The sequence below is a fragment of the Gadus chalcogrammus genome, chromosome 21 (assembly GCF_026213295.1).
Source record: "Gadus chalcogrammus isolate NIFS_2021 chromosome 21, NIFS_Gcha_1.0, whole genome shotgun sequence".
Classification (NCBI taxonomy): Eukaryota; Metazoa; Chordata; class Actinopteri; order Gadiformes; family Gadidae; genus Gadus; species Gadus chalcogrammus.
The window spans coordinates 11,346,812-11,371,601 of record NC_079432.1 but is presented as its reverse complement, the minus strand read 5'-3'; the positions used below and the strand labels follow the sequence as shown (position 1 = coordinate 11,371,601).

The 24,790-nt window shown below is 44.8% G+C and overlaps 3 protein-coding genes across 7 annotated transcripts in view; 1 reads left to right on the top strand and 2 right to left on the bottom strand.

Annotated features, from left to right (window-relative positions):
• Window positions 1-207: 207 nt before the first annotated feature.
• On the bottom strand, window positions 208-14,098 carry gnpat (glyceronephosphate O-acyltransferase). Of its 3 annotated transcripts, none has more exons than XM_056581355.1 (17): window positions 13,925-14,098; window positions 13,494-13,685; window positions 12,995-13,171; window positions 12,657-12,786; window positions 11,755-11,882; window positions 11,082-11,157; window positions 10,096-10,247; window positions 9,507-9,637; window positions 7,709-7,965; window positions 6,532-6,633; window positions 5,834-6,058; window positions 5,468-5,547; window positions 4,993-5,133; window positions 4,327-4,426; window positions 3,975-4,068; window positions 3,715-3,776; window positions 208-2,207 (listed from the first exon to the last, which is right to left on the bottom strand). In XM_056581355.1, the coding sequence occupies exons 1-17, from the start codon at window positions 13,946-13,948 to the stop codon at window positions 2,164-2,166; spliced, it is 2,115 nt and encodes a 704-aa protein (XP_056437330.1). In that variant the 5' UTR covers window positions 13,949-14,098; the 3' UTR covers window positions 208-2,163. The 3 variants fall into 3 exon arrangements, with proteins under 3 accessions (XP_056437330.1, XP_056437331.1, XP_056437332.1); XM_056581356.1 differs by having other exon boundaries at window positions 13,494-13,682; XM_056581357.1 differs by having other exon boundaries at window positions 209-2,207; window positions 5,903-6,058.
• On the top strand, window positions 14,094-17,599 carry c21h1orf131 (chromosome 21 C1orf131 homolog). The gene is made up of 8 exons (XM_056581358.1): window positions 14,094-14,328; window positions 14,443-14,616; window positions 14,755-14,864; window positions 15,526-15,591; window positions 15,753-15,848; window positions 16,355-16,441; window positions 16,772-16,812; window positions 17,176-17,599. The coding sequence occupies exons 1-8, from the start codon at window positions 14,250-14,252 to the stop codon at window positions 17,318-17,320; spliced, it is 798 nt and encodes a 265-aa protein (XP_056437333.1). The 5' UTR covers window positions 14,094-14,249; the 3' UTR covers window positions 17,321-17,599.
• Window positions 17,600-20,544: 2,945 nt separating this feature from the next.
• LOC130374541 (E3 ubiquitin-protein ligase TRIM9) overlaps window positions 20,545-24,790 on the bottom strand; it is a 33,384-nt gene continuing 29,138 nt past the window's right edge. For all 3 annotated transcript variants that reach the window (XM_056581361.1, XM_056581363.1, XM_056581362.1), the window contains exons 8-11: window positions 22,950-23,074; window positions 22,564-22,742; window positions 21,073-21,235; window positions 20,545-20,592 (exon numbers count right to left, since the gene is read on the bottom strand). In XM_056581361.1, coding sequence (XP_056437336.1) covers window positions 20,545-20,592; window positions 21,073-21,235; window positions 22,564-22,742; window positions 22,950-23,074 — 515 coding nt within the window. The remainder of the gene's footprint in view (window positions 20,593-21,072; window positions 21,236-22,563; window positions 22,743-22,949; window positions 23,075-24,790) is intronic.

The following is a 24,790-nucleotide window of genomic DNA, read 5'->3' as shown; positions in this document are numbered from 1 at the left end:
CTGGCAGCGCTCTTACTCAGCAGTGTCTCTACAAAACGCATTGGGGGAAAAAAATGCAGTTCAGAAGTATCGTGCGTTCGTGTGTGTGTGCGTGCGTGTGTGTGCGTTAAGCAGGAATTGAGGGGACGAAGATGCAAGGCTGACACCTAGGGGTGGGATTCAGAGCCACACCTTTTTAGAACAGATGTGGCCATAATATGGAGCTCATGAACGTCATCTCCCGGGAATAAATATGGTTCTATCTATAGGATTCATTATCTTATTGAATACCTTGAATTAAAGTCACAAATAACATTTGGCTTCACTTTATGTGTGAGAAATGTCCCGTAGTCAAGAACAATGACCTTCCGACTACAGCCAAAGTGCAAAAAACCTATCATAGCGATGTAGTCAATAGGTGCATGCAGCAAGTTTGCGACTTAGCCTACAATTTTTTTTAATTTGCATTTTCTGCTAAAAGACAAACTACACAACATCCCCCCCATACAAACACTAACCCTAACAGTGATTGGTTGATAAAGGCTTGATTGCCAGTTAATTATTGAATCACACACCTCTTCCATAAAACACACATTGTATGCAAACTGTCAACATTTCAAAAACAGTTTTATTTACATCATTTCATCCACTCCTTGGCCCATCCCATTGATCCTTGACACAGACACAAGTAAACACACGAGAAGAACACTCAGACAAGGATTGACCTTAAGTTTTAACAACGCTCCCAGACATTGCCCCACTAATTACCTGATTCTTTGGATGTGTTTAATGTCTTGGTATCTGAACTATAACACAAGTCATTTCGATTCCAACAAAAAACCTAACACAATTATTGCAAGAAAGATTGAATGTTAATTGTACATTAATGCATTGTTGGCTTGTAAATGTGTGTGTGTGAGATACACACACACACACACACACATCGATATATATTTTTTTATTTTATTTTATGATAACCACAGTGTAGAGTTTGAGAGTTTCAGGATACGTTTTGTGTATTATCTATATAGGCATTTGTTAGAAAAATATGTAACCAGTATAAAGTACAAAAAGCTGTAGTAACTACCAAATCCCATCGGTGAACCTCATAGAACAGAACCGAGCACAACATTAGTCTACAGTGTGTCAGCGGCAGTGTTTATGTCTGGCAATTCGTTTTTAAGGTTTAGCACTTCATATTAAATTGGAAAAGAAACAGTTTTTGCTCCCTTTATAGAACAAAAGGTGAACAACAGGTCAGACTAGCTGTTCTTCCATTAGTAGTTGAGGGGAGTGAACATGATTATTCCTCAACTTACAAAACACCAAAATAAATACATTTTGCTTTATTCGCCCCTATTGCAACCATATCTTTGGTCGCTGTTTTATTAGCAGGCATAATGAAATGTTTCATGAAAAGATTTATGATGTTAGGCAATTGTTAGCAGGCCATTCTGACTAGATACACATACACATGTAGCTATGTCAATGTCAAAGAGTTTGACTGATACAAAAATGCATTTTCTTCTGTAACCAGTTTTACAGTGTATGAATAATCTCCTTTTTCAACATCTTTTGTCTTTAAACTGTATAAATCCACGCCACAAATATATATTAGATACAAATAACAAAAGTGCATTAAGTAAACAAAGCTATTTTTGGCAGAAGCAAAACACAAAAAATAACAAATACAACACCAATTGCATCAAATGAAAAACCTCAACAAATCCCGACCAAATATATCAACCGAGAATAACTCTTATCTCAAAAGAAGTTGGCAGCTTTAAAAAATTAAATAATAAAATAAAATAAAAAAGGTAAGAGGTTATCAATTTGCAGCGCCTTAAAAATCCAAGCACCGCACCTTTCAAGAACGCTTCGAGAAGCTCCGACATGAAAGGAAATAAAGCCGCAGGAAAACACTAAACTGATCTGAAGGGATGTGAATATGCAAAAAAAAAAACACTGTGACAAATATAAAGAACAGGAGACAACATCTCCACCGTCTCTCCCCAGATGGCGGTTCTTCGGAGGAGTTCCTTTGACAACACAGAGCGGCGAGCAGGCTGCCTTGGTGATCCAACGGGGCCGCCCAGCACGCTAACACACATTGGAGGCGTGCCACTCGGCTTAATGAGGGGAGGGAGGCTTCAGGGTCCCCAGAGACCCCCGCTGGCTGGGGAGCTAGAGGCGCGCCAGCACCGCTTTCTGACTGGGGACTTTACCTCCTGGGAGGGGGGGAGGGAGGGAGAGAGGGAGGGAGGGAGGGAGGGAGGGAGGGGGAGAGGGAGAGGGAGAGGGAGATGGAGATGGAGAGAGAGAGAGAGAGAGAGAGAGAGAGGGGAGAGAGAGAGAGAGAGAGAGAGGGGGAGAGAGAGAGAGAGAGAGAGACAGAGAGACAGAGACAGAGAGACAGAGAGACAGAGAGACAGAGAGAGAGAGAGAGAGACAGAGAGAGGGAGAGAGAGAGACAGAGAGAGGGAGAGAGAGACAGAGAGAGGGAGAGGGACAGAGAGGGAGAGGGAGAGAGAGAGAGAGAGAGACAGAGAGAGAGAGAGACAGAGACAGTGAGACAGAGACAGAGACAGGGCAGACAAGGTGCCACCATATGATGTCATCTCAATCTATTTTAGATTTTTGCTTTCTCATAGTCTGCAAGTATACAGACAGATTTTATCGCAGTTGAAAAAGTCACATAAACAGCCATTGCCTAATAGCCCCTTGAGACCCTCCTGATATTTGCGTATGCAGAGAAGCGTAGAGAATGGCTTCTTCCCAGAGGTTAGCAACGTTTTCCAACTCCCTGAGGAGCCACGCGTCAACTAATCCCAGATGGAGCGAGGCAGGGAACGGTCATCCAGTGGCGATACACTCTTAAGCAGTTGCATTGGATAGATTTTTGACATCTTCTCAATGGAGACGTGCAAAGAGACTGGGAAAGGCTACACTGCCTCCTTGTGTGCCCGTTAAAGCTAGTGCAGCACATTTATTTTCTAAGCATTTTCAGTGCGACTTGTTGAAATTATTGTGAAAAACATCCAGACATCAATCAATAAATCAAATGTTCTCGCAAAAAAATTATATATATATATATGTGGCTGTGGCCTGTAATATCCCCGCTGTCATTTGGCCGGAATAAAATCATTGGACGGTCTACCTGGCTACCTACCTACCAGACTGCCGTCACACACACTCTGCCTGTACACTGATTGCACATGACCGGAGTCTTCCACAGAGCTATGCTAGACCTATTGCTAAATCCATCAAGCCAGTCACATGATTTGTGGGAGTGGCTTTGGAGGGAGGCCTGAAGGAAGGGTTAGGATAGGGATTTCTTCGGTTGGATACCTTCAAAATCTAGTTTACCCTCGCCGGTTCCTGAAAATGGTGTACCCCCGCTTTAACGTGTAATGGACGTATCAACACAGGCCGTTCTGTTCAGGTCCGAGCGGTCTCTCTGCGGCCTATTTCATTGTTGAATGCTTCACTGTACTTGGGCGCCACCATTGATTTTTTACATGTATTGGCTAGGGAGTGAGGCCGGCCTAATCTTAAGAGTGAAAATTAAAACTGTGAACTTGCGAGATCAGGATGGTCTCACAAGGCTAAAAGATGCTTGGCACTGATATTCGGAATTTGAGCTCTTCGGTTAATGCTGCAGGGCTGCATTTTAAAGACTTGTTTTCTAATCACTTGTATGAATGCAAATATAAAGGTAAAAAAATGACTTCCTACCCAGAGTGTCTTCCAAGGTGTTCAGCAGCATCCTGTCCACCTTCAAGGTCACTTGCTCTCCTCTGATTGGTGAAAATAGCACATGGACAAGTGATGATCATTTTCCGGAGCAAAATAAAGAAACAAACAACAATTCTAAAAACGCCCCTGCTGCCAAACCCGGCTGCCTGCAGATGATATGGAGAGTTAAGGCAAGATATCGGAGAACTATATCGAGTATAAAATTGGAGTTATATATAAAAAAAAGGGAAAAAGCGTACCCATTGACCCTGCGCACTGCGCCCAGCCGCAGCAGAGCAGCCAGGGCGTTCTTCTGGAGGTCAGACGACAGCGCCTCGCAGTGCCGCAAATGACCTAGGAAAACACACACACACACACACACACACACACACACACACACACACACACACACACACACACAAACACACATGAGTACATTCTCCACTGGTAGTTGTGAAAACCAAGATATATATATACACACACTGTATATAAATAAATACATATATAGGTATAGATAAAAATATATCAGTATACATGTCAAAGAGAGGTGTATGTGTAGAGAACAAAAGAAAGGCAAAGCAAAAATAAAAAAGGGGGGGGGGGGAAGATTACCTGATAGTAAAAGTTTGACGGTGAAGTTCCGAACTGCAGGGACAAACAGTTTTTCTGTGAGACTCTCGCTTGCCTCCTCACACAAGTACCTGCAGACCACCTGCACACACAGACACACGCACAAGCTTTACAGTGGATGTCTTATGGTCAGTTTTGTTGTTCCCTGCACCCCCTGGTGGCCATTTTTGAAATGGGAAGTGGACTGCAATCACATCCTTCTCTTCTTTACCACTATGTCCCAACTCAGAAGGGTGCTTTCTCAAGAAAGGTACATGTGTGAAGACATAGAATCACATTGTTTAATGTCCTCCAAAGGGAAATCCAAACCGTATAACAAATGACAACAAAAGTTATGTAGTGGAATACAAAGAAGTGCTCTGGATAGATGGTTGGTCCAAATCTGGACCTTTAAGCAAAACAGTTTAAACTCCACTTGCCCTCCATGAGTTAAACACAGGCGACTGCATGGGTTACCAGTCATTGGCCATTTTGGGGTCCCAGGGAAATCTGAATGCAGCGGTCGGAAGTGGAAGCCGGCAAAAAGGGCCCTCCCCTCAATGAAAGATGAGTGTCAACAAGGAACTTCTTCTTTTGTACAGTGGCCATGAAGTATCTCAAACAGGGGGGGCTTGTTTAACCCTTTAAGGTGTGCGTGCGTGTGTGTACCTGGTATCCCTGCAGGAAGGGCTCCAGCATGGCCGTGAGGAAGGCCAGGGTGGGCTCTCCTCTGTCCGTGGCCGTGAGCTGCTGCTGGGACGCCTGCAGTGCCCCGCTCTGCACTAGCTGCTGGCACGCCTCCTCAAAGTCCTACACACACACACACACACACACACACACACACACACACACACACACACACACACACACACACACACACACACACACACACACACACACACACACACACACACACACACACACACACACACAGTAATAGTTATGCCAGTTAGGCCATCAAGATGTCCATATTGTAAATAATATACTATTGGCATACAATAGGGATGGGACGGGACCATAATCTCACGGTACAGTACACCGCTTTTAAGGGCTCACGTCCCACGGTACCCTGTCCCATCCCTAGCATACAAGGGGTGTGTGCGGTTAATACCACACACACACTCACACAATCACACACACACACCTGTACAGTTGCACCAGGACACAGGATGAATTCGTTGGCGAGCACGTTTCTCAGGAAGCTGAATGTATCGAACACTTCCTCTGTAAACACAACACAGACGGAGTCACAACATGCGTATGTTCACTAATTTCACTGCTTTTGTTGGGAAAAAAAATGACTTAACGCTTCAGTAATCCAAAGCGACAAACAGTGAATTCAGAACTGAACGGGGTTCTTGCTCAAGGGCCGCCTTGAAGCAGACTCCGGACTTGGTGGATCGCACTCGGCTGCGGACCAAACACTGCGCCATTTCTATATATGTCACATCAATATTCAATAGTGCCGGCCTGTGCTAGACCCTCACCCCACAACGAGGCTTCCCCTTACTGTATGAAGGGCCGTATGAAGCTCTCCCTGTAACATGGCAACACGGCGACACTCCGGGGCGAGGCTCACCCTTCTTGCCGGACGAGGCGGTGTGCACGGCGGTGGCCAGCAGGGCGGGCCGGAGGAAGACGTGCAGCACCTGGTTCCTGTAGGAGGCGCAGGAGAGCACCGCCACCGCCGCACCCAGGAGCCTCTCCTCCGGGGAGGCGGGGCCGGGACCCCCCGCTGGGAAGAGAGGACCAACGTCAGGGGAGCGGTGGCACCAGACGGCAGTATGAAGGCAGAGGTATCGATAGCCCCGTTCACACACGCAGCCCGTGACCGTGGTCTAACGGGATAAGGGGCGGTGAGGTGTGAACTGTGGCTGGAATCTAAAGGACGGCAAATCTGATCCAGCAATATCTTTGAATAAGACGCTGGAACATTACCAGTAAAAGGATTGACAAAAACCCAGAATCAAACTGCAGTGATTCCAGCACAAAGGCAACATGTAGTTTCTCAGAGATTGAAATTTGGTATTGTAACACTGAATTGTAGTTGTCGTTTTACAGTTAAACTTGAAAAAAACACTTCAGTGTCAATTGTGTCAAGTACATGTACTTGACGAATAAGTCCTTAATACAAAAAAATCGAAAAAAAAAAAAAAAAAAAAGGTACACAGTCCACAATGCATTGATAGTAACACCAGGCCTACAAACCTGTTTCCTCCAGGAGCAGCCGGACCCGGCCCTCCGACACTCTGACCAGCCCCTGATGCAGGGACAGGCTGGCGCTGACCACCTCAGACGGAGGCTTGTCATCTGGGGGGGGGGGAAGGCATGGGACATGAAGCAAGGGGGGGGGGGGGGGGGGGGGGTTGGAGAGTGAGACAGGAGAGGAAAGAGATGTGATGAGCAGCATAGGGGAGAAATGACTGAGGTTGGAATGGTAGTGGGGGGGAGGGAGTTCAAATGAAGAGTGAACATGCAAATGTCTGGCACATCTGACGGACCGTTTCAATAAGTAACACTCAGCAGCCCTGGGAAATGGGAATTGAGCGTCAGATGCAAACAGCTCAGAACACTGCTGCATCTTAAAGTGAGAACGGTTCCTTAAACCCACAGACGCTGAAGTGTTGAGGCAGGCCCGTGTCTGTAGATAGAGCTCAGTCGATCAGTCGCCTCTCTCTCTCTGCCTTTGTTTTACCGCGCTAAATAGGCAGCGTGGCGATGAATGCACATCATAACATTGTATTCATTCAAAAGAAAGCGTCTCAATGTGTGGCGCCACACATTGAGACGCACACACACACACACACACACACACACACACACACACACACACACACACACACACACACACACACACACACACACACACACACACACACACACACACACACACACACACACCCCCCCCCCCCCCGTCTCGTCTGAATGTAAATAAGAAAATCTATCTAGAGGAAACCCTGGATGGTTTCCGTCTAACTCTTCTGTTTGAATGGGTAGCAACAATCTGTCTGTTCAGCCCAGAAGAACAGAAATAATCAAGGTTCCGGTTGCTTTAAATCGATACATTTACCACGGACATTGATACAATGGAATCCGCATTTCAAATGAATTTCCACACAGAACTTAAGTATCAACATCGTTTTCCTAAACCCATTACTGAAATGAGTGAAAACTAATTATGCAAAGGATCACAACAATAAATCAGCTAATTGTAGAGGGTGTAAGTAGTTTAGCAAACCAAGATTCTATGATCCAGTAATAAAATGCAAAACATAATATTAACTACAATAACAATAATAACTCCATAAGGTGTAATGATACAAATGCATTGGACCGCTCCACTCTTAGTGCAGCCCCACGCGCCCCCCCTCCAATGGGGTCTCACCGGGCCAGTGGAGGAAGGCTCCGAGCCCCCTGACCAGGCCTCGCAGCCAGACCGCCCGCTGTGTCAGCTCCTCCAGGGTCATCCCCTGGGGGCGGTGGGGCTCCAGTAGTGGGCCCCGGTAGTGTGCCTGGAGCAGCAGGGAGGCCAGCAGCACCCAGGGCATCAGCACCATGTTCTCCTCCTGGGAGCGCACCAGCCTGTAGGCCACGGCGCTGACGAAGCCCTGGGTGTCCTCGCTGGGCTTCTTGGGGATGAACCTACGGATCAACACACACATGTGGGGTCACGTAGTGGTCACATAGGGGTCGCATAGGGGTCACGTAGGGGTCACATGTGGGTCACATAGGGGTCACATGTGGGTCACAGGGGTCACGTAGGGGTCACTAGATCTTGACCAGCAATCCTGTTTGGAATAAGAATAAAGAATACTTTGCTGCATCGATGAGAATAATATTTTTTCTGCTTGGATCCAAATGAGCACGATGTACTCATGTTCATTGAAAACCGGGAATCACTCAAACCATTATTTGATTCTATATATAACGAGAACATCCCCCCCAAAACGCATAAGTAGCAGCAACCCAAGCTCTCCATCCCAAGAGGCAGCAGCCTTATGGGTGGGCCCTGCACCAACTGAAGTGCTTTCCATTGCAACGCTTTAGGCTTCCGCTGTGGTAATTACTCCTCTAAGCGTTCCCCCCCTTTAGTTTAAAGGAGACATATAATGGTGTTTTCCCAACAAGTAAACATAGTATTTGAGTTCTAGAAAACATGTTTTTGAAGCTGTTTGCTGGAAATAGTTTTTAGGAAAAAGAATCTCGCCTACCGCTATTCCCCTCTGTTTCAGTCCCTTCAGAATGCGCTGTTTCTGGTGTCTGTAGCGTTGATGCAAATGAGCTGCTGCCCATTGACCAATGAGCTGTCAGACTGAACCACAGCATGGAGGAGAAGGGATTGTTGCCGTTTGCGGACTCCTGGAGCTCTATATCATATAATATAATATAATAATAATAATATTATATATGGGTATTTATTTAATATTATATCCAATATCACGGCCAAAAGCTATGTGCGCCTCGGATGATATTATGAATCATAAAGACTGCGCCTGACGTCTCCGGGAGTACAATCCCTTTCTCCTCCATTTCTCCTCCTCCGGACTGCCACCGAAGAGAAAGGGATTGTTCTCTTTGAGCTTAGCTGTGCAGGGCTGCCGCCGAGTCCACCCCGTCGGAGCTGCTCGTCCGCTGGTCCACAAAATCTTAGCTATGCTCTGATTGGAGGGGAGTGGGGAAGTGGGAGGTAGTATTCAACTGTGCCCCCTTCCTGCGTAGGAGGGGGCGCCGAAACGGACTCGCTCGTTTGGTAACTGTAGGCGGGGTACTTTCAGGAATGCATGTCTCACTCCAAAAAATCATGTACAGACTTCTTTCAAAGTTTGTATGCGTGTGGGAGCCCCAGAGAACCCAAAACAACACCCCAAATCCCTGGAAAAGTGTTGTTTTCATAATATGTCCCCTTTAAATATCTGCCCCCTTTTTCTCAGTTGAACCTGCTCTTTCACAAGTTCCATCGTTTAAAGGTGGCATATTATACCACCAGGTGTGAGTGTGATTAGCCGTTACAAGCCGCTCTGAGATTCTGCCTCTTCTAACATCACAAGTGAGCGTGTCCACCTAGACACTCGGTGTGCAGTTACGGCTAATCACACTCACTCCTGGTGGTACAATATGTCACCTTTAAGATTCAATGTGTTCTCAAGTGGCGGGATCGCGCGGGGCTGCGCCCGAGAGTGTACCGTGGCTGCAGGTTGAACTGGCGGCGGTCGACCCTGCCCTCGGACAGAGTCCTGACAGACACAGCATGGCCGAAGTAGACGTGGATGCTGCCGTAGTCCTCGCTGAGCACCTTCCTGGCTTTGAACAGCCCCTATGAGGGAGCGTCACCAACACTGTTCAGCTGAGCCAGGGCTCATGTCATACACAAACACTATAGTACATCTGTTTCTTATATAAAAAGGTATACGAGATACACCTTATACCAGTGGTCATCAAGTTAAACTTTGATCAGATAAGCCTAGCCTTAATGCATTGATGATCCAACAAAGCAATGACTATTATGAGGCTAACTTGATTGCGGTGGGCTGATTTTGTATCGACTCAGAGAAGATGGGGACTTTGCCTACATTTTGAGTCGGGAGTAATCTTATGCTACACAGGGGTATCTGACCATTGACCACTCTCTCAGCCTATGTATCCTTTACCCACCAAGGATTCAATTCATGATTATAATTCATTGGTTTCTAGAGATGCTAATCTAAGAACAAGTGGTTGTGGCTAAGGGGCTGGCCCCTCCTAGATGCGGGCATGCAGGAAGTGGGGCCTCACCGAGGTGGACTCCTTTGGTTTGGGCACGCCCAGCAGCTCCCTGGCGTACAGGGACTCCTCCAGGATCCTCTCGTAGCTGATGCTCACCGGCACCAGGCTCACGTCAAACACCTCCCCTTTCAGGAAGGGCTCCATGACGATGTTGAGCAGCCCTGAAGCGGGGAGGACCCCACAAAAACAAGAAAGGGCAGAGTCGCTTAGGATAGTCGTGTCTGCTAAACGCAATAATAATAAACATAAACATACATGGCTTCCTTTGTTACGGCTTCTGAGACTTGAAATAGTTGGGCGTACAGCAGAGGATTCAGGTGATGAATGAATACAGACACAGGTCGTTAAGGAGCCGGTATGGTTGTGTTGACTTGACAGTGGGGTTCTTGATCCCAGGACCCCTAGCAACACCTAGCATAAGGGCGCTGCCGCGTTCCTCTGGCCCGGGGTGGCCCAGGGTGGTGGTAGCAGATGCATTTCCACAGGGGAGCCACTGTGGCAGTGCATCCGCGGCTTCAGGCAGGGGTTCTGGGGTGAGGGGGGCGCGTTGGGGCTCATGCGGTTATCTGTTCGGTGGTGGTGGTGGTGGGGGGGGGGGGGGGGGTCTTCGGTCATTCGCGGTCGTGCCCTGGTCTCTCTGTGAGGGGGAGGAGCACTGCAGCACGTAGGGATTTGTGTCCCGTTTGCTCGATCATGCTTTTATTCCTGTGTTTGAATAAAACATTATTTGAGTATGTGTCAGTGTTTGTCTTCTGTATATTGTATTCAGTGTTTTGAGGAGGGGACGTTGTATTGAATGTTGGATGGGGTTGTCTTAATGTGTATTTATATGGTATATATACATGATATGACTCAAATAAAAAGCAACGCCACCAAACCACCCTGACCCTAACTGGGTTTAATTCCCCCCCTGGGTCCCACTGGTTTTCCCTGTGTTTGTTCGGGTTTTATTGCCAACACCAAACACTTCAGTGTCAGGGCCAGTGATTGCTTACCTATCTTTGGTGTCAGAGACTTGCAGGTTCTGCTTCTAGTGCCTTCCAGGAAGAACTCCACTGGAGCCATGCCATTCTGCAGTGGACAATTCAAACATTTTGCATGGACCGTTAGGTTAATGACAAGCTCGAAAATGAATGTATGTTGCTTTGCGAATTGAGATCAGTGCATTATTGTTTCGAACCTGCCTATCATAAATGTTTGCCTTATTATGCTTGTATGCCTTATTGTGCTTGCCTGCTCCCATAGGCCTGTCAGTTTATCTTTGAATTCGTTCATAACAGATTAATAAAGGTAGGCCTTTTCTCGGTTATCAGGCTGCTGGAAAACACAGGGGTGTTCACATCAGAGTTCTCTCTTCTTTTTATGATACATTTTTGTTTTATTTTATGAAAAGGGATATGCAGGTTTACATCACAAAGTTAAGTTGTTTGAAGTAGGAACTACGTTTGAAGCATTAATTATAAAAAAACAAAGGCCATTGACAAAAAGAGCCATGGATCAGAACATCAAGAACACGCACTAAGAAATGTTTTGCATTATCTAATGAACTACAAAAGATTGATTTCGAAACGGCGCTTTCTCTTCTTAAGTTAAGGTTTCTCTTCCTATAGATTTGGTTGGGCAGAGCTAAACGCCCAGTTCTGTAAATAGTAAGAGACGGTTCCTCACCCTGAGCATGGTCTTCACATACTCTGAGAACACGGCCCAGTAGAGCTTGTCCCCGCCAAAGGACCGCCGGATGAAGAAGGCCCCGGACATGCGCAGCATCTCCCCCACAAACTTCATCCCCATGAAATCTGCAGGGAGACAATCACAGTTAACACCATGTTGAACGTAGTCGTGAAAACTTGACGTTTTATTCGTATTGCAACCATGTACAAAGTACTACACATTAAAGGTTGGGTATGGAATTCGCTTTTTTGGTCATTTTTTGCAAAATTACTTGAAATCCTTATCATAACCCACTTACAGCCACAGAGTTAGAAGTACTGACATGAAAATTAAACAAGTCAATCATCTGTGGAACGGGCAGGGCTCGAAAAACTCCAGCCAATGATTTCCAGAGCCATCGAGTTGCATTGGACGTCAATCAAACGGTCGCACTGCACTCCCCCTCCCCCGCGCGACCCCTTCGTGCACGTACTCAAAGCTCGTGACCCAGAGCAAGCTTCTGTTTGTTGTTATCCTGCGGTAGCTACTGGAGCTAGCTAACTAGCTAATGGCTCGCTCTCGCGCATCTGTGTTCACTCGTGCATGATTGCGCGTCCATGTACTTGGAATGGGTGGAGTCAGAGTCTGCGTTGAAGGAGAGGGGGTAGGACCATTTTAGTTGTTTATTTTCAAAAACTGCTGGCGTTTCGCAAATCCCATACCCAACCTTTAAGTAAATCAATAAAACAAACACAAACGACATTGTATCAGCCAAAATGCAACTGATACATCAAATCCACAGCCAAGCTGTGAGATATACTAGAAACCATAGGCAAGATGTAAGAGCAACCATGTGCAACAACATAACCAGTCGCCCACATGCAAGTTATTTTTTTTAACTAATTCTGCCCACCCCTTACCCATGCCGGCGGCGATGACAGGCAGCGCCAGGTCGTATGTGTACAGGATGTAGGACATCAACAGGAAGTCCATGTAACTACGGTGACTTGGCAGCAGGACCACTGGGTGATCCTGAATGGCCTGCTGGAGCTGAGGGCAAGAGGGGATAGGGTTGAGTGTGCAGATGTCGAGGTAATACCTGTTTGGCACAATTTGACACCATGTAACATAATTAATTGATTTTCTTATGAATAAATTACATTGCATTGGAATGCATTTTGAAAGACTTTAGGCATGCTCATAACACTGTCGGATTGTGTTTGGAAGCCAATGTCTATTTTATTGCATGTGTACTTACTCTCTGGAGGCCCTCTTCATTGACATGTATGCTCCTAAACAGGGTTTTGAAGGCCTTGGTGAGTGCGAAAGCAAAGAAACGGACGGTGCTGAGTTGAAGGCGGTGAGCCATCTCCTCCAAGATGGCTGAGGCTTCCTCTTGGATGGCGCCAGCCGACTCGCCGGTCTCCTTAGAAACCTGCAAAATCACAACCAAACATTCACGCACACTTTATGGACCTTTCTTTTTCAAAACATAATATAACAAGATGTTTACATCAACTTAATCATCTGGATTGTACCTTTGTCAACCATATCCATGGATGATCAACATGTAGAGACAAAACATACAATACATGACAGTGTCCAAGGGATGTGAACATGCCATAAAGTCATATAGACACACAACACCATACAACCTCGGACTCCATTGTAGTTTATTATGTTGGCACGTTATCCTGGTACCTGCATCCCAATACATCAGACCAAATGATGAAACTAAAATTGTAAATGGGTAATACCTGATTAATAACATAGCGCAGCTGATCTGAATGAAGAACCATGCTTTTAAGGACAGTGGTTTTGCATGGTGGCATTCCTTTGTAGAGCACTGGGGTGTAGCATTTGAAGGCATATTTCAAGTCACTAGAGCTCCTCCTTTCCTCCAACATGTCCTCGAAGTCATCCCTCTTCTTCAGCATTGGATCTCTCTGCTAAACGAAACAATAAACTTCATTGTATTCGCTGAATCAATGAGTTTTACCTAACATTTAATTAATACTGCATTGACAAGTTGACTTGACTTGTGTATCGTACTCACGAAAAAAAGCAATGTTCTTAATGAATTAAAGTCTATCGCATATGTTTTTTAATCTATGATTTACACAACTTAAATAATAACAGACAGCTGTTGCTCAACTGTTAGCTTAACCCGGGCAATGTGCATACATACCGAATAAAGAGATATCGATGTCATCGTCTACTTAAATATATTGAATTAAAAGAGCATACTACCGCGTTTGATCTTACTATTTGAGCAACATATAAAATTGAATTTATCGGTGGTGTCACAACTTCGCAAATCAGGTTCACAGGGCGGTGTCAAAAAATAACTTCCTTATTTTCACAGTAGACTACGGTGGCCAGCAAGCCCAACACATAGCTGTTCTACACACACACACACGTGTTTTTTTTACTATGTTGTCATTCATTACTGAAAGTCACTAGAAAACTAGCAGTATCATTTTTATCTCTCTAATTTATCAATTCAGGCCATAATGAGCATGGACAATACGGACACTTCGGAAGACGAACAGTTCTTACTCGATCAAGTGCTAAATAACCTGTATGATTTTGGTAAGCAGTATGTTAGCTTTTGAAGCTAGCATAACATAGAGAACTTAGCATGCCGTTTTTTCGTGTTGGGTGCCTTACGTTGTGCTTAAATATCCGATGCCCTTATTATTGCAGGGGATGGCATGAAGTCAGGAAAAAAGCAGAAGAAGAAACAGCGAAAAAGACCTCTAGAAGCGGAGGAGGAAGAAGCAGTTGTTTCTAAGGAGGTCTGTGGTGATGCCACAGATACGAAAACACAGAATATAGCAGTTAAACACAGCCAGGAAAAAACGAAACACACAGCTACAGGTAAGCAACATTTATTAATGTTTTATTTACATAATGTATAAACAGTCCTTATGCCCTGTGTGGCTATTGATGCTATTGACTTATGTATGTGACACATTTTTTTTATGTTTAACTTGTTGTTAATATACATTGCCTTAGTTCACCCAGGTCCACCCAGGAAACAGATGCCAAAGGTTGAAGTGGTGACTTTCGAAGACCCCCTCAAGAAACCAAGGGTCCAACAGAAACCTACCCCTGACATAAAAATTGTAAGACCGATCTGTAATAATGTAGTAATGTTCCTTATGTTAACATCTCACTATACATGTCCATGATATTTTGTGAAATGGTGACGGAAATCACACTCGTCATTTCTACGTTACTCTTTACAAATTACTTCTCACTGTATGTCTTTGCATCCTATCCTGTGCAAGCATATTAGCCAATACAGAACTGTAATAATTGTAAGTATAGATAGCATTGGAGATATTACAAAATGACATTGAACACTCTGTGTGTGTGTGATCAGGAGCAGTGTCTTTGTTATCATCTACTTCAATAGACCAACTTAACAGAGGTGTTGTTAAAGGTCAAGCTCAAGTGTCCCCGCTATGGGTCTGCTCCATGTGTGTACCAGGGCACATGTTCCATGGTCAGTGAGTGGTTATCATCACTAGGTCAGTCTACTACCCCACAGCGGTCTTATGATTAGTTTTATGAGTAAAACCTTTGTTTGTTTGTGAAAAGAGATGAAAGACAAGTGACAATGTGGTGTGTCTGTTTTTCATGGAATACTTCCAAATTGCAAACGGACCTCAACATGACTTTTATTCCAGCTTGTGTTGAAATTAACGTGACATTAATTTTCCTCTGATGTTATGGATGTTTAGTCCTCTTCGTCAAGACTGTAATATATTTTATTTTCTATAGGTCCCCAATGTCAAGGAGAAAGAGGAAAGTAACAAAGATGACCCAGAAGAACTGACGTTTGAAAAGGTGAGAAGCACTTTACATACTTGACCTTAATTGTCAAGAATGTAAGTAAGTATTAAGAAGTGCAATAGCTGGAGCATTGCAGTAATGCCACCCAAACCTCCTTTCGCTTCTGTTAAATGTTGGATAATAATGTGTGCACATTTTTGTGTCGGTGTGTCCAGGCTCGACTGGAGGTCCATCGCTTTGGCATCAGGGGCTACAAGAAGGAGCAGCAGCGGTCGTTTGAGCAGGAGAGGGCCATCATGCTGGGGGCCAGGGTAAGGAGGAGTTCCCCATTACTCTCCCTCTCTCGCCAAACCTCAATGGCTTGCCTCTTGTTTCTGTAGCAGGGCTTCCACATAATTCCCCACTTCAGTGTGGCCAGAATTAAATTCTATGCTATATAGTTTTTCTATACATAATAATTCTATATTTAACTTAAATATCTTAATAATGTATATATTTCTATGCCTAACAGAAAGGTCTTTATATACCTAATTATAATATATTTAACAGCAATATCTTAATCATATATATTTCCATGCGTAGCAGAAATGTTGTTCACTATCTCCCGATAATATCTCTGTCACCACACTCCCAAAAGTCTTTAGAACGATCACATCAAGCAAAACATTTTACAATAATGAATGAAGTATTTATATTACTTGATTTATTTTCCTCAAGACAGGAAGTGGACTTGCCGAACAAAGGCTTTACATTCCAAAAAGGAATCCCAATAGTGTGACATTAGTAAGATGAGCCAATTCTTCTCTCTCCATCCCAGCCCCCTAAAAAGCAGTATGTGAACTACAAGGCGCTACAGCAGGAACTCCAAGACAAGAAGAAGGCGGCCCAGGAGGAAGTTCAACCCGTGAGTTTCTTTGGCAGCTCCCTAGGCTAACTAGTTCCAGTAGACATGAGTCAACAATATATTCTATTTTATTTTATAAGTGAGAAAGATGGGGAACCCCCGTGTCATTCATGACTGAAATCTGACAGATTTCATTGGTGTTTGGCTGAACATACATTGTATGATGTGCAATCACAATGCCTTCACCATCCTCCCCAGATTAGCCCTTAACTCAAGACTTATTTCACAATCATAGTGTATATTGACTCCCCCCTCCTTCTAAAAATACTTTATTGTTATTGTTTTGCTCCTCAAATGTTTGTGTGTTGACCTGTTTTCTCTTGCTTGTAGGACCAGGGAAAGAAGAAGAAGAAGAAGAATAGCAAACCAGGGTGAGATGGGGGCTTCTGGGTCTCTGTACTGTATTGTTCCCCCCCCAGCAGGCATTCTCCACATCTAGGACATCTCATTTGGCAGCCATGTGGGCTGTGAGTAGGGAGACGCACAAAGTGTTGGCATGCCTTTTGCCATGCCAACCGGCTCCAATGCAGCATATATTCATGTCCTGAACAGCGCATGCAGGTTCCCGACCTTGTGGTTTTGATCTGCTTGTTATTACGTAGAGTGAATGTAGCTGTGCAAGGACAAATTGGAGTTAAGCCTAGTCCTTGTTTTAAGCCCTCGTGGGTCCTGGCTCCTGCGCCACGTCAACCCTGGATGAATCCTAACCCCGCCTCCATTTTGTTTGGTATCAGGGACAGGGACAAGAAGAAGAAGAAGAAGACGGAGACGCCCTCTGTGTTCGGCTCCAGCGCCGGCTCCGCCTCCATGGGCCGCTTCAAAGGCGGGATGCTGAGGATCAGCTCCAAGGAGATCGAGAAGATCAACGGCCCCAAATGAGAGGATAAGAGCGGGACTAGCAATCCATGGTGGTGGTTGTTGTGGTCGTCGACGACCTTGTGTTAAGACAGTGGCAGAAAAACAGCACCAGAGCTCGAACTGCCCAAACGAAGGCCTGAAGAGCACCTGAAGGAAATGTTGTATGCAGACAAAGGATGCTGGAATGATTTAGAGCTCCAACACAGATAGTGGAGTTGCACCACCAACATTGTTCTGTCAGTCATATTTATTTTGTTTTTATAAAACAACCCCAAAAAAAAATGTGTTTTCATTTACACCGTAGAGTTCTCCGAACAATAGTTAGAATGGCTTTCTTTGTCATTTACAAATTATTTATTTGTACAAAACCTTTTACATCTCGGCAGATGGGTGAGGTGGCCTAGATAGGCTCAAAGGATATTAATGACACTGTAACCAGGAATCTTACTACTGATGATTATAGGATGTGGTATCACTGCATCAAAGGAGAATTCTCTCTTCTGCTCTGCTCCTCATCCACAATTTAGTTATCGGGTCTTGGATACCCTGTTCAAGTTTGTTCACTTAACGTATGCACACTAAAAATGTAATCTATACACCTTTAGGAACGCTGGAAAATTATACATAAGTTCACATTTTCATCTGGCAGGGTGCGCTACTGGGATGCATTTTTGAGAAAACGTCCCACTGTAACATTAGATTACAGCTAGCAGCTTTGATTGTTGTTATAAAAAGCATCTGAAGCAGAGAATCCAACGATTGGCAGTGGCACACAGCAAGGGACTTAAGCTGTCAAAGTTAATAGCAGTAGAACTTTGTACTGGCATCATGGTTGAGGGGCATGTTAACAAAACATAATAAAAAATAATAAAAATTATATTTACAGCTAGACACAAAATCAGTCGTTAGTCTTAATAAAACGATTTCCTCCCTGTACAATATGTAACCGTTTTCTCTGGATAGGAATCATTCAAGGTTGGGTTCACATGGGGGAGGGGATAGACGGGAGGGGTTTTACAGAGTTAGATTGGGCTATCACTCAGGTTTAAAAAAAACGAACAGTAACAAATAAATACATGTAACAATAAATGATTGCAGACTTCGTGATCCCCCACAAAAGTAATCTGCAACATAGCGTGTAAATGAGATCCTTTTTTAGTTCACAATTTCGGACAGCAGAGGGCGAGCAATGACAACGTAGGACTTTGTTCTGACGCTCGGAGCAAAGACGTTACATCGCGGTACAGTATTTACAATACAACTTGGGATATTAAATAAACTTGCCTGTGAACTTAAATGCTTAAACCATGCTTTATAACTTTATAACTAGCCATAATCATAAAATCCCATTGCCTGTCTACTAATAAGTTACATTAAACAGGACCATCAACAGCACTATCATGCACACGTGACCCTATTGTACAAATGGGCTGTTTTTACATCAATCTGTTGTACATGATTAACTCTCACGCACACACAAACAATTTTTATAGAGAATATAAATATTTAATGTAAAATAAATGAGATATGACGAAGTTCATAAAAGGCTCATTCTTTATATCTAGTAAGATCAGTAGTTTGATCAAATATATACACAGGAATGTTAAATAAATGTATTATTTTAACTCTGTAATCACAGTGGTTTGGTTTGAACTTTGAAGCTCATTCCCAATACAGGCTGACATATGCCTTTACTGGTAGGAGAGAAAATAAAGCACAAATGCATACAAAAATAAATAAATAACAATGAAAAGAATGAATTCATACACACCTATAACTCTTTCTGACATAAAATAGTGAACCAAAAGATGCAAATTAAACAAACAAAATAAATCCTGTTTGGCTTGATTTTTTTTTCTATTTCTATGTTTAGCCCTTTTAGGACATTAAGCTCTTGGGAGACAATTAAGCCTCATTTCAGAGCTCTCAGGAAATGGAGTTCAGCTGTAGCTGGCTGTGCACAGCAGGCCGCCCCTGCATCCCTGCCAGGGCATTAGGGGCGCGCCAGCGAACCGCCGGAGCCGCCCGCTTTGCTCTCAGATGGCACAGAACAGACCGTTTTCACAGAGGCGTCGTCGTAAGACAAATACAGGTGGCACTCGTAACACTAATTATAACTGTGCTACCGGTCTGCACAAGGGCAGAAGACATGAGTGGTAGACATAACTAGGGAAGAGAGGTCTGTCACCCGTGCCCTAGTTCAAGAAGGGAGTGCAAAACGTGATTAGCGCTATGAGTTGACGCCTACGTCTGTCCTACGACGACCCCTCTGTGAACAATTGGGCTATTCCTTTCAAGATTCCTATCCGCTCATGTGTGACTATAGTAGTGGATGTGTGAAAAAAGAAGGGTAAAAAACGTAGAGTGTGACGCAGCTTTCCCCAGGTGGCAGGGGGAGTCACAGCTGGCCGGGGCCGTGAGCACAGTGAGTGTGATGTCCCCTCTTGTTTTTGTCCTTTGAGAGAAGCGGAGAGAACAAATCACAGTCCGCACTCTTCACACCTTTATGCCCTGAACGTGTATTGTTGCGTTTAGCTTGTAAACATTTGAACACTTCTTGTCTCTGTGATTGTACCCAAAATCAACCAATCAACCAAAATAAAAGCACACTTGACGTGAAGATGTGAAAACCCCAAAACGACTTTTAAGAGGAATACCCAGTTTGTTATGTACAGCCGTGTGTGTGTGTGTGTGTGTGTGTGTGTGTGTGTGTGTGTGTGTGTGTGTGTGTGTGTGTGTGTGTGTGTGTGTGTGTGTGTGTGTGTGTGTGTGTGTGTGTGTGTGTGTGTGTGGACATTATCCTTTGTGGATTTGGTCAGAGGGTATGTGTTTTGTAAGAGGGCTTGGATGCACTTCAGAGGGCTGGGATGCCCCCTCACAAACCCCCACCCCAACCGGTTCAGACAAAGCAGGTCCAGACGATGGTTTCATATTCAAATGAATTCACTTGCACTGCATGACTTTCACTTCCATTGTTTCCCCCCCCCATCCAACTCCTATCCTAAAGCAGCATCCATCATGCTATAACAGCCTCCAAAAACCCAGGCACCTTGAGAGGGCCTGGTGGAGAGAGGTAACAGTGTTAATCCCCCAAAATGACATCATTGGAATGGGTCCATCAAAATGAATGAATGGAGCGAGTCTCTCCGGAGGCCCTTGTTGGTCCCCATCCAGAGGGGGCTCCCTCTTCCTCTGTAGCCAGGGTGGAGGGATAACCCCCCCTCCTCTCAACTCCCGTCCTGCCCTTACTGCTTGATGGTCTTTGGCACCTCCAGGCCGGTCAGGATGGTGACCTGCAGTGGACAAACAGCCTCCGGGGTGAGATCGGTCATGGCATATAGTGCTGGAAAGCCAAACGGGTTTGCATTCGTAAACCGCTAGGAGTATTCACATTCCAGTCGCTCACTGGAGCTTTGAGGCGTCGTTGGCTAGGTACCGCATAGAGACCCATACGGCAGCCAGAGACGCAACATGAAAAAACAACAACTCTATTGATGTTTAAGGCAATGTCCATTCAATCGTTCATTATCAAAAGCGACTGACAAGTAAGGCTGGGAAAGCTCATCGCGTAGGCTATAATCAAAGTATAGCTACAAATAGGGTAGAGATAAAATTGTACAGTGAGTACAGTGGAGGACACAGTAATACAAAATTCAAGGCCAACATTGTTTGCATGATTCAATATTTGAATGACAATGACAATGAACAACAATTCAAGTTGCTTGAATGTTTTGTCATACGCGACGCGAACGGACAAGAGTGCGGCGGCTGACCTGGACGTTTCTGTTGAGGCTGACGGCGGGCATGAAGACCCCCTCGAGGCTCTCGAAGGCGGTGGGCCCGTGCTGCTCCTTGTTGATGAAGAACGTCAGCGTGCGCTGGGTCAGGTCCAGAAGGATGCCCACCGTCGTCCCCTTAGAGATGCCCCCCTCGGCCCTGCAGGCACACACACACACACACACACACACACACACACACACACACACACACACACACACACACACACACACACACACACACACACACACACACATACACACACACACACACACACACACACAAACACACAGACACACACACACAGTTACCGTTATTGCATAGCATTTACACAAAGCAAATGATCTGCTCCCCAGGAAAAACACTGACAAACATCAACACCTTCATGGGATGTCTTATGGAAGAATCTGCAACGAGGGTTATCAATGATCATATCATAATGTCATCGCTAGCTCGGATAATTACTAAAGGAGATCACACTCGCTGACCGACAAAAAATGGGCCAACAGAAATTAAATTAATGAAAAATCCTAGCTATGATATTTTTCAGCTTAAGGTTTCTTTTCATAGAAACCCGAAACGGGTTTCTATGCTACAATATGAATGTAAGCTTTTATCATCAACTTCCTTTGACTTTATCTTATGTCCCTGAACATCCTTCTTTTCCTTTTGTCCTAAAAGGGCTACTGGGATAAAATGTGCTTTTGTACTAAAGGAGCAAACTACGAAAAGGAGCAAATACAATCCCCTTGTATGTCTTGTATGTCAAGCGTAGAGCCCTTTTTACATTATGAAGCGCGGTTGAAGAACTCCATGACAGCTACGTTTTCTTTCAAACTAAATGAGAGCAAGTGGCACATGACGGAATGAATGGCATTGAATCATGAATATTTATATGCTGGTGGCTATAGTTCTTCATATCTCTATATATTCCTCATAGAGACGTGAGGAATATAAATGAGTAGAGACGAGTTGAATAAAAAAACATGCCTTCTCCCCAAACACGACATGGCAAATGTTCCCAGCCTTTCAATGATAAGAAAGGGAGACTAAAAATAAATAGTGAAAAGTGAGCTACATTAATAAAGTCTCTCTCGTTCTGGTCCCAAAACCGGAAAGCCTTGTTAGTGCGGCCCTACGTGTGTGTGTGTGTGTGTGTGTGTGTGTGTGTGTGTGTGTGTGTGTGTGTGTGTGTGTGTGTGTGTGTGTGTGTGTGTGTGTGTGTGTGTGTGTGTGTGTGTGTGTGTGTGTGTGTGTGTGTAAAAAGCATAGTGACGTACACGCCATGCTGTTCTTCTCTGGCACAGGCAAACCTGTTGCTTGGCGAACTAGACATTTTTTTACACTCCAAACGAGACGGTGTGAAGCAAGCCCGAGTGTACCTCTGAGTGTGTGTGCGTCTGGTCTTTAGAAAATCCTCAGAACGATCAGTGCCTATGAACACACTCATCCCACTCATCACACTGAAGGCGTGGGGCAGCACTGACCTGTTGGTGTGAGAGTTGTTGTGCATGAACCAGGAGCGGTTGTTGTCCACGTACATGGCCCAGGCCTTGTCATCCTTCCCCAGCATGGTGTCCTTCAGGGTGTTGATGCGAGCCACGCCAAACGCCGGGTCCGGGTGGTTGTCATAGCGATCGATGCACACTTCCCAGTAGTGGACGCCCTTTATTGAGTTTGAAGGTGGGGGAGGGAAAGGGAGTAAAGGCAAGCAGGATTCATTTATGTCAAAGTTTTGTGATTTGGTGACGGTGTATGGCGAACAATATGCCGGCCACACTACGTACATCAAACACACACACACACACACACACACACACACACACACACACACACACACACACACACACACACACACACACTGGTGGCCTACCTTGGAGAAGGCAGCAGTCCCCAGCACCACGCGGTCGTCGTAGCTGTTACAGCTCACCGTCAGGTTCTCATTGGTCAGGACGATGTCCCGGTGTGCAGAGGTGGGGTCAAAGGTGAACCAAGCCACTGCAAGAAAGACACAACAGACTGTAGGTTCATTTTATGCTATAAGTGGTCTATGCACAGAATCGCACGACGAAGAACAGATACAAGCTGGCGCCCACCTGGTTTACCTCCGGTGGCTATTTACCGCAGAAGCAAACAGAACTCCTTAATCCATCCTTAGATCAACAATCTTTCCCAGCCTGGTCGGATCATGAATCAAAACAGCTCTCCCCATTGTTTACTTCACTTAACCTATTCATTACTCCGTTTTGTCAGGACAATGATAGAGAATTATAATATAATGATCATTTATTTTTGTTTTATTCCCAAATTGTACCGTGGTACTTAAACATGCTTTACAAATAAAATGAATTATTAAAATCGGTTAAACTTGTTGTAGTGATAACCATTACCCAAATTGGATGCTGTCTCTGCAGTTTGTGTGGTGTTGCTCTACGGTTTACTGATGCTGAACTACTCCTTCATGACCATATTGGACACACGTGTTCTAATCAGACGCTGCTCCTCATGCATTTCATCCATTGCCAGAATCTAGAGTGAACCAGTCTGCCAGTCAGGCTGTAAATAATGTGTAACCAGCTGGAGGTCAGCCCCCCTGCACCTTTCCCAGCACGCACACACACACACACACACACACACACACACACACACACACTCACGCACTCACACACTCACGCACACACACACTCACACACATACACACACACACACACACACGCACACATGCATGCACATGCATACACACAGGCGCACACACAGGTGCGAACACACACAGAAACACAGACACACACACACATACAGACACGCATGCACACATACACACATACATGCACGAACGTATTCAGGCATGCACACACACACACACACACACACACACACACACACACACACACACACACACACACATACACTAACACACACACACACAAACACACACACACACACACACACAAACACACATATACAGGCATAATTAATTGCATGGAGAAGGAAGTGCTTCATCAGCTAACTGCAGCCAGAGCACAGGAGGCAACCCATAAATTACACGTGAAGGATCTTGTGCTTCATTTGGGCTTCCAAACACGCACACATATACACACACACACACACACACACACACACACACACACACACACACACACACACACACACACACACACACACACACACACACACACACACACACACACACACACACACACACACAACTACACAGACACACAGGAAACAAAGTTTATTTTGAACAGTAGCAATTTCTCTCCCGAGGATTTGCTCTGATTAGATTTTGTACTTTTAGGTTGTTTTTACCTTCTAAAGGCATGCAGCCTTCAAGCCATTAAATGGTTGTTTAAAAACCATCAGTATCAGTTGTAAGATATTTACGGTCGTTAAATACACTGCGCTAAAGGGAAAAGGAAAGCGGAAGCTCACACATTCTTACTGTAACATATACCGTGGTATACTATAATATACCCCGTGTGTGGATGAAACACGCAAGTACTTGGCCAGCATCCAAGCCCACTATGGGCTACACATAAAATTCACCCTTCACGCACACAGATATTCTGCTCCAGGGTCCTTAGGAGTTTGTGCAGTGCCTGTGAGCTCTCTGCACAATGCCAAGTCAGTTACTGTGTGTAAGAGCTCCACACAGTGACCTTGAAGATGAAGACGCAAGAGTTTAGAGGGGAAAAGGAAGAGTTCAATGAAGAAAAG